This window comes from Lampetra planeri, chromosome 27 (assembly GCF_965212315.1).
Source record: "Lampetra planeri chromosome 27, kcLamPlan1.2.h2, whole genome shotgun sequence".
NCBI lineage: Eukaryota > Metazoa > Chordata > Hyperoartia > Petromyzontiformes > Petromyzontidae > Lampetra > Lampetra planeri.
In genome coordinates, this window is record NC_136133.1 from 7,091,073 (window position 1) to 7,105,470 (window position 14,398).

The 14,398-nt window shown below is 44.1% G+C and overlaps 1 protein-coding gene across 1 annotated transcript in view; it reads left to right on the forward strand.

Annotated features, from left to right (window-relative positions):
- Positions 1 to 923: 923 nt before the first annotated feature.
- Positions 924 to 14,398, forward strand: part of LOC144727906 (uncharacterized) — a 34,237-nt gene continuing 20,762 nt past the window's right edge. The window contains exons 1-3 of the mRNA XM_078607044.1: positions 924 to 1,017; positions 4,424 to 4,550; positions 5,924 to 5,927. Coding sequence (XP_078463170.1) covers positions 924 to 1,017; positions 4,424 to 4,550; positions 5,924 to 5,927 — 225 coding nt within the window. The remainder of the gene's footprint in view (positions 1,018 to 4,423; positions 4,551 to 5,923; positions 5,928 to 14,398) is intronic.

The window sequence follows — 14,398 nt, forward strand, 5'->3', positions numbered from 1 at the left end:
AAAGCTCCTCTCTTCCCGCCCGTTCTCCCCTTATATCTCCACGATTACCCATCCCCCTTCTCCTGTCACAGTCCCACTACCCCTCCTATTGGTGGGAATCCTTCCCCTGACACTTCTACAATATTAACACATAAGATGGCATTACATTGTTTTTTGGACATCGTTTATTTAAATATATGTGCCTTTAAAAAGGATAATTTTGACAATCTAAATGGACTAAATTTTACCTGATAAATGTTTGTGATTGTAAACATCTGTCAGGTAAAATAACAGGGAAGTGTTTTCTCTGGATAACAGATATTTGTGAACAGCAATGAAGTTTGCTTGAGAAAATACATCTCTGTGAAAGCGAATCAGGATGTGAGAGACATCAATGCGAATGGATGGCCAATGCTCATAGACCACTGTCGATAACTATAGCGGAATTTTATTTCGATTTAAAGCTTTCGTGACTGCAGGGATTCATCTTCTTGGTTCTTTCGGTAAAGTCACGTAGAAGAGAAATAATAAAATAATAAAAATAAAACATAATAAAATAATTCTCACGACGTTTCGGCCACAACGCAAGCAGCCGTCCTCAGGTGAAGAACAGGTCTGTCGGAAAGACAGCGTCTGAATTATTTTATTATGTTTTGTTTTTATTATTTATTATTTCCCTTCTACGTGACTTTACCGAAAGAACCAAGAAGAAAACAACTATAGCGGAGTAGCAGGCAAGGGAGATAACGCGCCCCTGAATGACGTCCACCATGGAAATGGAGTAATGACAGAAGCTCGTGTGCAGGTGCTAGGTGGATTAAAACATTGCATGGTCGTGACGACGGCTTGCAGTGGATTGATCATGCTTCCTGTTGATTACATATCTACATATTGATAAATATGCATTTCATACGAAGTAGGTGAGTGCCTATGGTTAATGGTTTATGCGCAGTAAAGAACTGGCGTCTTTCCCCGCGGGGGTGTTTGACAAACTGACCCAGCTCACTCATCTGGTTCTGGACACCAACCAGCTGAAGAGCGTTCCCAGGGGCGCGTTTTACAAACAGAGCCAGCACTGCCAGGAACGGTCTCTGCTTTGTCGCTGCGCACCGGGATAGAGACGACGCTCGGCACGAGTCGCGTTCAGTTTGTAAAGCTACCGCGTTATTGACATCCACAGCCATCGTCATTATCATTATCGTCATGGTGCCCTCTTGTGCTACGACTTAGCCTGCTGTGTCACTGAGCAGTGAGGTGAGCGTCTGCCTTCGTGCATCAGTGAATATTACATGGAGGGAATTGTGTGAATTATTAGAGGTGACATTGAGCGTTTATAGAAACTCACGCGTGCTATGCGGGCTTAGTTCGTGCAGCAACAACAGAATAACGCTACAAAATCACCACAACATCTAAACAACGCAACACAACAAAAAAACATGACATGACTAAAGAACCGGACAACAGCAGAACAAGAGCAATCACACAAAACAACAACTATACAAACAGCACCAACAACTCAAAAGTTTACTCCAACAGGACTTGGCCACGAATCCCATTGTAGAAGCATCGTACTGAAGACAGAGCCTGGGGACTCAGTCAGCCTCCCATTGACAGGCGAATTCCGGAATAAATTCCACTGATCGAAACACCCCAGCAGGGAGAGCTGTGAGTTGATCGCTGAGTACGAATCGCAGGTCAGCAGCCTCCGCCTATTGCTGTAGAGCAGACTCTACAAGAGAGCGTCGCTCTTCACACGGCAGTGGAGTTCAACACGGGCCCTTAGGTCACGTTAGCGGTGTCGTGTTCACCTCACATCTCGGCACCTCGCTCCATGCCGTGCCCACTGTCTGTGCGGTGCAGAACAGTGACCCGCACGGTCTTCAGAGCTCGCATTCCCTCTGGAACATTTTTACTCGATCAGCAGTGTCGCGGTTAGCGCGCTGCCCTACGAACCTGGCGAACCGGGTTCGATTTCCGATCATGGCCAACATCAGTGACGATTATCTTAACCGGTCCTGGGCCTCCCCTAGGTCGACTCAGCCTCAAATGAGTACCTGGTATGATGTGTAAATACCTTCATCGGTGCTCGCTAACAGCACTTTCCGCAACAGTCTTTTAAGGTTATACGGGAATCTTTGTCTTTGTTGTTGTGTGGTTGTTATTTTTGTGTTTGTTGCCGCACTAACATACACCCGCACAGCACATGCTAGTTTCTGTAAACGATAAATTCCAGCACTAATAATTTTCAACATTCACTCGTTTAATCTTCACGAATGTTCACTTAAACTACAGACTAACCTTTAGCACTAAAGGACACCATGAATACGGTGATGATAACGATGACTGTGGATTTCAATAACGCGGTTTGCTTTATAAACTGAATGCTACTCGTGTCCGAGCGTCATCTCTATCCCTATTCCCAGCGACAAAGCAGAGACCGTGCCTGGCAGTGCTGGCTCAGCTTGTCAAATGCGCCTCTGGGAACGCCCTTCAGCTGGTTGTTGTACAGAGTCAGTTCAGTGAGCTGGGTCAGTTTGTCAAACACCCCAGTGGGGAGAGACGCGAGTTCCTCACTGCGAAGCAACCTCAGACACTCGCTCTCTGCTGTTTTGGAAGATTCTAGCAGAGTGAATGTTAAAACGACTCCAAAGAGCATTGTTTACTTCTAGATTTGAAGCTTTCGTGACGACGTTTCGGAGGCAATACAAGCTTCCGTCTTCAGGTGTAACCGTCACAGCACGATTGCTGTATCAAGTAAAGAGAAATTCCAAGAGACCCGACCTTGTATATATACTTATATCTCCCACTTCAGCTAACATTTTTTTGCCGTAGTTTTCACACCTGATGATGATTACTTGTGTTGCAATCGAAACATTGTGATAATTTGTATTATGTTTTATTTTTATTATTTTATTATTTCCTTTTTACGTGACTTTACCGAAAGAACCAAGAATATGAATCCCTGCAGTCGCGAAAGCTTTAAATCGAAATATAAAATCTTATGAGCTGTTTTTGACGAGTCATAATGTCTTGTTCCTTCATATCCAAGTTGAGTGTAATCATGTTACCTTGTTTCTTTACCCCATGAAGGCCGAGAGCATATTATGTGCTATACGCCAACAGAGTAGTGATTTGAGGAAGATCTCATCAGGCTTTTGAGAGCTTCTTCTCGTGGCGGCATGCACACACCGCGCTGAATGGGAAATATATAATGGCTGACGTGTCGGGCGACGGCCCTTCTGCATAGCACGTAAATGTACGTGTGTGCAACGTCGCGTTTTATATATTTTTCACTTCAAGGCAGTGTCATTGGAAAATGTGTAACGTTGTTTGTGCATATTCAGTCAAGTTCCAGCTCTGTGTATTTAATGCCGTCATTCCCTTAGTCTGTTCATACTAAAGTTAGATCATTAACGCACTCTTCATTATTCAACATTGGTGAGGGGCACCCATGTATTCCCCCCGTGAACAGCGTGGTAAAATATATTAAAATGCACCCCATGACTGACATGGCATGGGAAGGCCTTCATCCAGCACTGGTACGAAAAAATACTTTTAATAATTCATTTTAAAATTGATAGCACAACGCCAATCCTCTCACATTTTTTTATGGATTTATAAAATGTGGCCAGTGGTTGTTGTAGTCCTATTCATAATCACTCTGCTCGATCCTTCATAAAACAGTAGAGAGCGAGTGTCTGAGGTTCCTGTGCAGTAGGCAAATCGGTCTCTACCCGCTGGCGTATTTGACCGCCTGGTGAATCTGCAGAAGCTGTATTTGCATGCGAACCAGCTGAAGAGCATTCCCAGGGGCGCGTGTGACAAACGCAGCCAGCACTCCAAGCAATGGACGCTGCATTGTCGAAGGACAATAGGATAGAGATGACGCTTGGCACAAGCAGTGTTCAGCTTATAAACCTACAACCTTCGAGTGTCTACCAGTATGCCTACCTTATAGCCTTTTCCAGTAAGCCTGCCTTACAGCCTTTTTCAGTAAGATTGCCTTATGGTTTCTACCAGTAACCCTGCTGTTTAGCTTCTATCAGTCAGCCTACCTTTATAGTCTCTGCCAGTAGGTCTGCCTTATTGTTTCGACTAATAAGCCTGGCCCATAGTTTATTTCAGTAAGCGTCTTACAATATAGCTGCAAGCCTTCTCCATTCTCTTTGAGTAATCCAAAACCTTATGAAGTCTCCAAACGCAATTCTAATCTAACAGTATGCCGGTCAACTGTGTATATGGCCTGTATAATCAGCCGTTGTCTTTCATCGTCATTCGCCAGTGTCTATTTACCGCTGGATGGAGATAATGTAACATCTTTAAGTGACTCAAATGTAAGTTCTCATCGTGGAACTGCTCCTGTACTGCTAGTGAAGTTAGAATTAAATCCACGTTCGTCTTCTCTCTTCTGAGCTCTCTGACCAAAGCAACTCCCACGCACAAGCTCTCCCCGCTGGGGTGTGTAACCGCTTGGCGAATCTGCAGCAGCTGCATCTGGGGTGGAACCAGCCATTGGTTCTACCTGTTGGGGTGTTTGACAAACTGACCCAGCTCACTCATCTGACTCTGCAGTCAATCAACTGAAAGCTTTCCCAGGGTTGCGTTACACAGACTCAGCAGCCTCTGCTCCCGCACCCTAAGCAGGTCATGCCCTTGAACATCAATACTGATGTACCTGCACTACGCCTATGAAGTTACTGCACTCGACACGCGTTTTATTTGCTTCAGCATATCGTTGTCCGACAATATGGAACCAATTCACAACTGTTGTCTTTCATATTGCACCGAAGATTGACTGTCATTGCAAAACAGCTCTTTACAAGGTCTATTGTCTTGTATGTTAAACTGAGGTTGTTGAGAATAAACTCCCTGTACACACAGTCGAAAGCCTTTTTGCCAAAAGTATTTAAATTATACAAACGATTAAAGAACACACAGAGGACACGTATGGGAATTGACACAAGTATAGATACAATTCGAAGAACAATGATTGTTACCAACGTTTAATATTTTGCACCACCTATCTATGCCATGTGTTTCAATAAACTCTACATCGCTGGTGTCTCCCTCCTTAACTCACATACCCCTCTAGGGAATGGACAGGGGTGGGGGTGGGCGGAAAATAAAATGGAGGGGGTGGGGGGAGCTCGACAGCCCTTTTACAAACAAGTATCTAACAAATATTCGTGTTTCTTGCACAGTGACTTTTTATGGTTGGATAAAGTCAATCCATCGTCTTTGTCAATTCCTATGTTTTATTTGTACGTCATGGCGAGCAGTATCCACGGATTGACATTTGTAATCGGGGGAAAGATGGAACGCTGAGATTAAGAGTTCGAATATTTTCAAACGCACTCCAAAATTGATAGACTTCATCTGTACATGTGTTGAGTAGTTCCGACAGACGAACTCGGACGCGGAGGTGAGTTAGGGGCTTCCGCCAGGGTTTATTAACACGTATCACTACTTCACAGGGTTCACAACTCCCAGGGGCTAGGGGTTCTACTCACCAGGGGCGGTTTCTTCATTAGGGCGATTGGGCGACGCACCACCAATGTCATTCAACCACAGAGTCACGCTAGCCGTCACTGTGCCTCTGGATATAGTCCAATCAGCGTCATGTCACGTTCTGTGGAGTACCGCCTCTTTTTGGGCGATTTCACTCTGGCTGAGAATCGCCCCGAGTGGTCCCATAGACTTACATTCAAAGATGTTTTTTTTCTAACGGGGGGCGCTGCAATGCATTCTCTATGGCTTCCGGGAGGGCTCGCACTAACGTGCTTACGTCATCATACGTAAGCACGTTTCATCCAGCAATATAATTTGTCGCCACCTAGTGGAATCTTTAATAAAATAAACTTGAGTGGATTGTACTAATAGTGAGTATAGAAACAAACAAGATGTATTGTAAGAGTCACTTTATTTTTCATTAATATTAAAGAAGTGAAGTTGCCTTTACATGCTTAAGCTGTTAATTTATCCATTGCATGGGTGGACCTTATCCTTATCAATCATCCAGACATTTGCCCCCCCTGAGAGATTTTGCAGGAGCCGCCACTGCTACTCACTATCCCTGGTTCCCTCTTCCCCAGGGGCTAGGGGTCCTACTCACTATCCCTGGTTCCCTCTTCACCCTGTTGACTATCCCCGTTCCTCCAGTGACCCCGCTTACGTCACGGGGTCTCCCTTAAATACCCTAGAAGGCGTGACGTCACGTGCACTGCCCAGCGCGTGCGACCCCACGTCCCGTGATGTCACCGCACCGGACAGCGCACACGACGCCACCACTCTCCTCTACTCCTCTACACATGTTATAATTTGGAACACGATTTGATCTTAAGAATAGCCCTAAGTATGATAAATTTTGATCATCACACTTGTTGTACAGTACATTGTTGTTTAGTTTACTCTACGTGTACATATATGAAACTATGAATAATCTAATAACCTACAATGATGCGGTTTACAATGATATTCTTGAGGCTATTCATTGTATATTTCATTTGTAACAAGGTGTCATTTGCCCGATAGTTGTTTCCGTATTCAACGTTTAAGCAACAGCGATAAGGAGACTAAAGCAGTGCAAGTAATGCTGAACTGCACAATGAAACGTAACATTACCATGTGTCTACAACTAGAGATGTTGATCCGTGTGAACTAGCAGTGCACAGAAGCACTGCGAGTTGCATGCTGGGAATTACATTTGGAGGCAGAGGAACACGTGTATCAAAGACCACACTCTTGTAAATGACATCAAACGATGATAAAAGTAAGTTAGCATGTCCAGGATATAACGCAAGAGGGGATGATGGAATTCACTACGATGACCAATGCACATTGACCATAACTATAGCGGATGGCAGCCAAGGTAGGGAACGCGCCCAGAATTACGTTCACCATAGAGATGGAGTAATGACAGCAGCTAGTGTGCAGGCGAGAGGTGGATTCATACATCGCATGGTCGTGACTACGGCTTGCAATGGATTGATCATGGTTCTTGATGATAATATATACACGTATTGACGTGAACAAAACTATATTATATGAAGTAGTTGAGAGCCGATTGAAATTCATATGTCTATGCTCAAAGGAGGCCTGGTAGATATTTAATTAATGATCCAATAGATTTACTAGTAATGGAACTATAGATGCAAAAACGACTAACTAAACTACAAATCGAAATTGATCAGTATTAGCGGCGTATATAGAGTGCGTTTCAAAGAAGTACTTTCATAAGTAATGGGGTAAAAGATTTTGAGGGAAATCTTCAGGAAGAGGTACCTCGTGTAAATGTTGGACCACACGTGAACATAGCTGATGAATACATTTGTAGTGGTGATAACTACTTGCTGTTCGCATGCTGTGAGAGAGCGAATCGTAAAACACGGTTTTCCCGCTCGATCAAACGGTCAGGGTCAAATGGGGTAAGGTAGGATCCAAACGCCAGAATGGGAAGGACCAATCGGAGGGTTCTACAAGGTGGCCGGGGATTGGACAACCTGGCCACGAACCAGTATAAAAGCCAGAGCGCTGAGAGCTCTTGGCAGTTCTGCCTACACGAAGACCCAAGTAGGCCGAAGACAACTAGGACCCTGGACCAAGCCCTCCAGCCCTTATCAGGGCTAGGGCTCAGTGTAACCAGTGGTCAGGGGAGATTAGGTCCTGGATAGGCAGGACCCTGGCTCCCAGCCTTCCCGCCCTTGTGAGGGCGAAGGTCCTGAGCGACCAGAGGTCGGGGACCCACCGGGCCAGCGGTGGGTCAGTGTGCCTCCCCTAGGTCCAGCCGGAGGACGCTAGGATAGCAGGCAGATTTAGATAGCCTGCTAAGTCCGGAGGCTGTACCTTCTTAGGATAGGAGTTAAGCGTGAGTGTTGAGCTGTGTAAGGTCCGGAGGCTGTACCTCCTCAGGGTAACGGGTAAGGGGACCGTATACCCTTTTGTGTGTTAGGGACTGTGTCTTAAGAGACAACAAACAGTGTGTGCCTTAAGAAGTTTATTAGTCCGTCCTTTACAACACTACACATTCATATCAGGGTATTGATATATGAATGTTTCTCGATGAGAGCCTTTTGAAATACACATCTTTATCTTCAATGGAGACGTGCGAAATAAATTAATAAAAGTATGATCCTCACCATTCACAATAATTCAAACATAGAACCAATAGATAAAACAACACAACTCTGAAACAGTCCGTTTACACAAGTGATTTATAAATGCACTAAACACTCTAAATTGTTTTGTGACAACATTATTCATGGAAATCTTCAGGAAGAGGCAACTCGTGTAAATGTTGAACCACACGCAACGCCGCTGGCGTGCAAGGGGAGGCCGTTGTGAGCCGCCTCTAAACCGTCGCCCGTCCCTCGCAGTGTTCGTGCTCGGGGACAGAAGTTAACTGTTGGAACAAAGGCATCGCGTCTGTGCCTGTGGGAATCCCCACCACCACGCAGACTCTGCATTTGAGCAGCAATCAGATCAAGAAGCTCGAGCCCGGGGTGTTTGACAGTCTGACGGCACTGGATGAGACACGAGACACTGAGGCTCCTGCTCTTGCCACTGCGATGGTGAATCATCCCGTATAATCACATAGACATCTTTTGTATTTACACAAAAGATAACTTAATATTATTTTTCAGACATCGTTTACGTGGATATTAGTGCCTTGAAAAAGTAAAGCTCTGACTATTTAAATGGAGATAATTTTACCTTAAACATGTTTATGATTGAAAACAGATATCGCTTAAAATAACAAGAAAGCGTTTTCTTTGGATACTAGATCTTTGTGCAGAGGAATGGAGTTTGCTTGAGTTGATACATCTCTGTGAAAGCGAATCGAGGTGAATGTTACAACAACTACCGTTCACCCCTAAGTGGCGGTGACATCACCACGACGCTTGTGCCAGGCTATGTGCAACTTGAGGCCACGTGAAGTGTCGAACGCCCGCTGGCAGGAAGTTATACGAATTACATTCACTTTCCAAACTATTTTTTTAAATAAGGCTAGGTGCATTCACATGAATTGAGAACTTAGTTGAAGTGACCTTGATGCACAATCATATACATATTTTAACTAAAGCGACCTCTATTCTTTCTGTGGCACATTAGGAATGGATCACTCTTTTAATTATATCCTTGGGCAGCAAGGGAGTAAAGTGTGGTTCTGTGAAGGTCCTGGATGTGCTGTGCAGTGCATCAATGCATGTGTGTACAGCAGCATGTAATGACTGAGTCGGGCCTGTAGGTGGCTGGCAGGTTTAATGAATAACTGCACGTGTAAACCAGCCACATGGTTAATGGCGTCTCGGAAGAATTGCTGCGTGTAACACGCGCTGTTTCATTTTACAGGTAAAGGACCCAAAGGTTGTTTTTGATCGTTATATAAATGTTCTAGACTTGTTCTAGACTTGTTCTAGACTTTAAGCTGGGCTTTGAATTGTTCGTTTGTGATATATGCAATTAGAGGCGTTTTAGCACTGTGCATTGTAAAGGGATGACGCACTGTAATTAGTTACTGTCATTGTAATTCTCTAACTCTAATACTGTTTAGTCTATAACCATGCCCATGTACCCAGAGTATGACTACTTGCAATGCTATTGAGAATAGAGAACACATGTAAAGTAGTAAACTGTACAATGGTGAGATACAGTACGTATACTGTACACATACAGTACATATAATAGGTGTAAGATACCGATATAAGTGGATGGTATAGATGGACATACAGCTTAGGATTAAAGTAATATTCGAATAGTGATGTGCAAATGTGATTGTCAAAGACAAAGATGGTTTATCAGTAGTAGAATTGGGTTTAAGAGAAAGGGTTAATGAATAACCGCACGTGTAAACCAGCCACATGGTTAATGGCGTCTCGGAAGAATTGCTGCGTGTAACACGCGCTGTTTCATTTTACAGAGTGACGGTGCGGTTTTTCACAAGATTAATATTAACTACAATGTATAAATGTGCTTGCCCTCGATTTGGAGCACCTGCCCACGTCCTTCATTTCGAGTGTGCAACCTATCATAAGAAAATTTCACTTCATTAAGCCCACACTTTCCTTAAATGAAGCCCGTTAGAACATTGTTATTGTATCTTGTTTGCCATCATGCCGGTGTATGTGAGGAATTCAAAATCATGATTCACTATCGCAGTGATAATAAAATAAGCCTCAAGGTATCGTGTCTCCACCAGTGCCATCAGACTGTCAAACACCCCAGGCTCGAGCTTCGTGATCTTATTGATTTGCAATTGCAGATTCTGCACATTGGTAGGGATTCCCGCAGGCACAGATGCGAAGCTTCTCCCATCACAGTACACTTTTGTCCCTGAGCAAAAACACTGCGAGGAACGGGCGACGGTTTAGAGGCGGCTCACAACGGCCTCCCCTTGCACGCGAGCGGCGTTGCGTGTGGTTCAACATTTACACGAGTTGCCTCTTCCTGAAGATTTCCATGCAAACGTTGTTCACGAAACATTTTGAGTGTTTAGTGCATTTCTAAATCAATGGTATGAATTGATTGTTTCGGAGTTTTTCTTGTGAAATCTATTTGTTTCTTTATTTTAATTGCTGTAATTGGTTTGGATCATAAGTGTAATTATTTATTCATGATGTATCAAAATCATGATGTATCCCTTAAAAATAGAGATCTGTATTCCAATATGCTCGTCATGATCATCCCACTACTGGATAAAGATCTCTACAATCCGTAGTCACGACCATGCGATGTATTAAACAACTTCGCACCTGCACACGAGCTTATTGTCATTACTCCATCTCCATGGTATCCGTACTTCAGGGCGCGTTCCCTACCTTGAATGCCACCCCGCTATTGTTATCGACCATGGTCAATGTGCATTGGCCATCGTTGATTAATCCATCATCCCTTCTCGTGCCATAGCCTGGCCAAGCCTGTTTACCTTCATCTGTTTGATGTAACTTGCTAAAGTGTATTCTCTGATCCACGTGTTACTCTATCTCTCAATGTCATTCTAAGCATGTAACTCGGAGTGCTTATGTGAGCACTTCTCGGTTGTGCTTCTGAACCATCTGCTATCGGAGGTGGTTCACACGGATCAACGTGTCTTGTTGTAGGCACATTGGAATGTTATGTTTCATTGTGAAGTTCAGGTTTACAAAGACACTCCAACCTGCTCTCGTTTGTATTGTTTTATTTGCATTGTTTTAGTCTCCTTTTAGATGTTGCTAAAACCTTGAATACGGAAACAATTTTTGAGCTAATAACACATTGTTACAACTTAAATTTTACTATGAATAGCCTCAAGAATGTCAATGTAAACTACATCATTGCAGGTAATAAAATAATTCATAATCAAGCTAAATGTTGTTATATGTGCAGTGACATAGAATCGTTCACTTAGAGGCCGTTCATAAATGACGTCACGCACCTAGGGGGAGGGGGGGGGGTTAGACATTTGTGACGATGTGTGACGAAGGGGGGGGGGGGGGGGAGTTGAGAAATTTGACATCACGTAAATATGCACAACTTTAAATAAATATAGACAACACGTTCTACTTAATTAAATAAACGTTAAATAAATGTTTTCTCCTACAACATCAGTGCAGCGCCACATTAACTACGCACTACAATGACAATAGCTTAAAGCGATTTGAAGCATGTTTAATTTAGGGGGGGGGGGAGGCAGAGTTTTGTGACGTCGTGTGACGTCGTGTGACAAAGGGGGGGGGGGGGTCAAAAATCGTCCAAAATAGCGTGACGTCATTTATGGACGTCCCCTTAGGAGCATAGCGCTGGTTGCTGGCAGGGAAGGGGATCTGCAGCTACAGCAACCCTGACTGACAGCAGGTCACATGATAGACAAGAGAGAGGGATGTAGGGGAAAGGTTACGGCAGGGGCACATCGAGAACCTGCTAGCATGGTCCAGAAGGGGGGCGTGGCCGGGGCGGAGCCAGAGGTCACGCTGACAGTATAAAAGGGGCTCCGAGAGGGGATCTCGGGGCTGTCGTTTGGAGTGGGATCCCGTCGTGCTGCTGCTGGAGTCTTCACCATCGTCTCCGTCTTAACTATCTCGGCGTCGCCAGTCAGAGGCAATCTGCCAGCTGTCCTGACTGGGAACCGTAGTTGCTAAAATGTTAACTGTTAAGGCTGCTAATAAACAGAAGGCCTCCTACTCTTATTGTCTCTGAGTCAGTCACTACAATATGCACTCATATAATAAACTAAACACCAAACAAGTGCGATAAAATAATTGTTGGAGGGATTCAGCTTGAAGCCGCATCAGAATATCCTCCTTAGGGCTATTTTTGAGATCAGATCGTGATCCAAATTGTAATATTTACATGTGAAGTCTGTCAATTTGGAGTGCGTTTGAAAATATTAGCGTTCCAACTTTCCCCCAGTTACAAATGTCAATCCGTGGATACTTCTCGCCATGACGTATCAATAAGAAATATGAAGTGACAGAGGATTGATTGACTTTCCCCAACCATAAAGAGTCACTGCGCATGAAACACGAATATTGGTTAAATACTTATATTTGTAAAAGGGCTGTCAAGCCCCCCCCCCCCCCCCCCGAGTTTGATTTTTCCTCCCCTCATTCCTACTTCTGTCCATTCTCTAGATGGGTATTCGAGTTAGGGAAGTAGACACTGGGGATGTAGAGTTTATTGAAACACATTGCATAGACAGGTAAAAAAAAACAGTAACAATCATTGTACTTCGCATTGTGTCTCTACTGGTGTCAATTCCTATACTTGTCTTCTGTGTGTACTTGAATGGTTTGTTTCTTTAAAATACTTTTGGGAAAAAAGGCTTTTGACAGATGCACGGGGAGGTGATTCTCAACACCTACGGGTTACCAGACAAGGTAACAGACATTATAAAGAGCTTTTTTACGATGGCAGTCAATCTACATTGCAATATAAAAGATAATTTGAATTTGTTAGCTCAAGAATATGCTTTATTAATTCAAACACGTGAACAGTGCATTAATTTCATATGCGTAGTGAAGGTAATCAACATTTATATTCAAGGCCATGATCTGCTTAGACTGGGAGAGTAGAGGCAGATACGTTTTTGAAACACGCCCCTGTGAACGCTCTCAGTTGATTGACGTTCAGAGCCAGATGAGTGAGCTAGGTCAGTTTGTCAAACACCACAACAGGTAGAGCCCCCAGCTGGTTCGCCCCCAGATACAGCTGCTGCAGATTCACCAGGCGGCCAAACAGCCCAGCAGGGAGAGACACGAGTTCCTCACTACGCAGGAACCTCAGACACTCGCTCTCCTCTGTTTTCTGAGACTTTAACAGGGTGAATGTGAATACGACTATAAGGAGCACTGGCTATATTTTATTCACATATCAAGCTTGTGAGCGGATTGGTGTTCATACCCTTTGGTTCTATCGGTAAAGCCACGTAGGCAGAAAAATAAAATAAAAATAGCAGACATGTGGAAACCATCCCCATAGAGGCTGTTCGATCTTGATTTGTCGCTTTCGTGACTACAGGAATCCATACTCTTTGGTTATTTCTGTAAAGTCACGAAGGTAGAAAAATTAAATAAAAATGACAAATGTGTGGAAACCCTCCCGGTAGAGGCTGTTCAATATTGATTTGAAGCTTTCGTGACTGCAGGAATCCATACTCTTTGGTTCTTTCGGTAAAGTCACGTAGGTAGAAAAATAAAATAAAAATGACAGATGTGTGGAAACCCTCCCTGCAGGAGCAAGAGTCGGTCCACCGGACCTCCTGAATACCACAGAGATCCAGGCGGTACCGGTTTAGCTCCCGACAGAGGAGTGGCAGCCTCTCCTCCTCACACAAGCGTTGTTTCCCCAGTGCCAATGCCTACACACGATAGCAGGTACAGTGCTCAGTTATGGGTTAGTCGACTGAGGTGATGCCAATTTCCGGTTAAGATATTCGAGAATTATACTAGACACGGTCAAGAATATAACTTTAATATACTACTTCCCGGCATAGGAATGTGAAATTCCCATAGCTGTTTGCAAAGGTGGTTGACAGTGTGATGCATCTGATCGACCTGAGCCTGTGTGATAACCAGTCTTTACTCCATGGCGGATTCGATCTCCTGTTCAGTCTAAAGAAACTAAAGTTGTATACCGAACCGGTTGACAGCTCTGCCCATGGGTGTCCTCAAACTGAACCAAATGACCCGAGTGGAGCTGCACAATCACAGCTGTAGACCGTTCCACAGGTCCAGGTTTTACCCACAATCACTGCAGTCCGTGTACACGATGTATGGTCATAGGGGGTTGTGGTGGATCATGGATCAATTGGTCATAGTGAACCTTTGTCTATCTATGTCCGTGAGTGTCCTCACACACAGACTCTTTGATAATCACACTCTACTTAGTGCAGGAATTTCAGGAACTTGCCACCAGCTCAGCAATTCCAGCCCTTGCCATCGGCTCC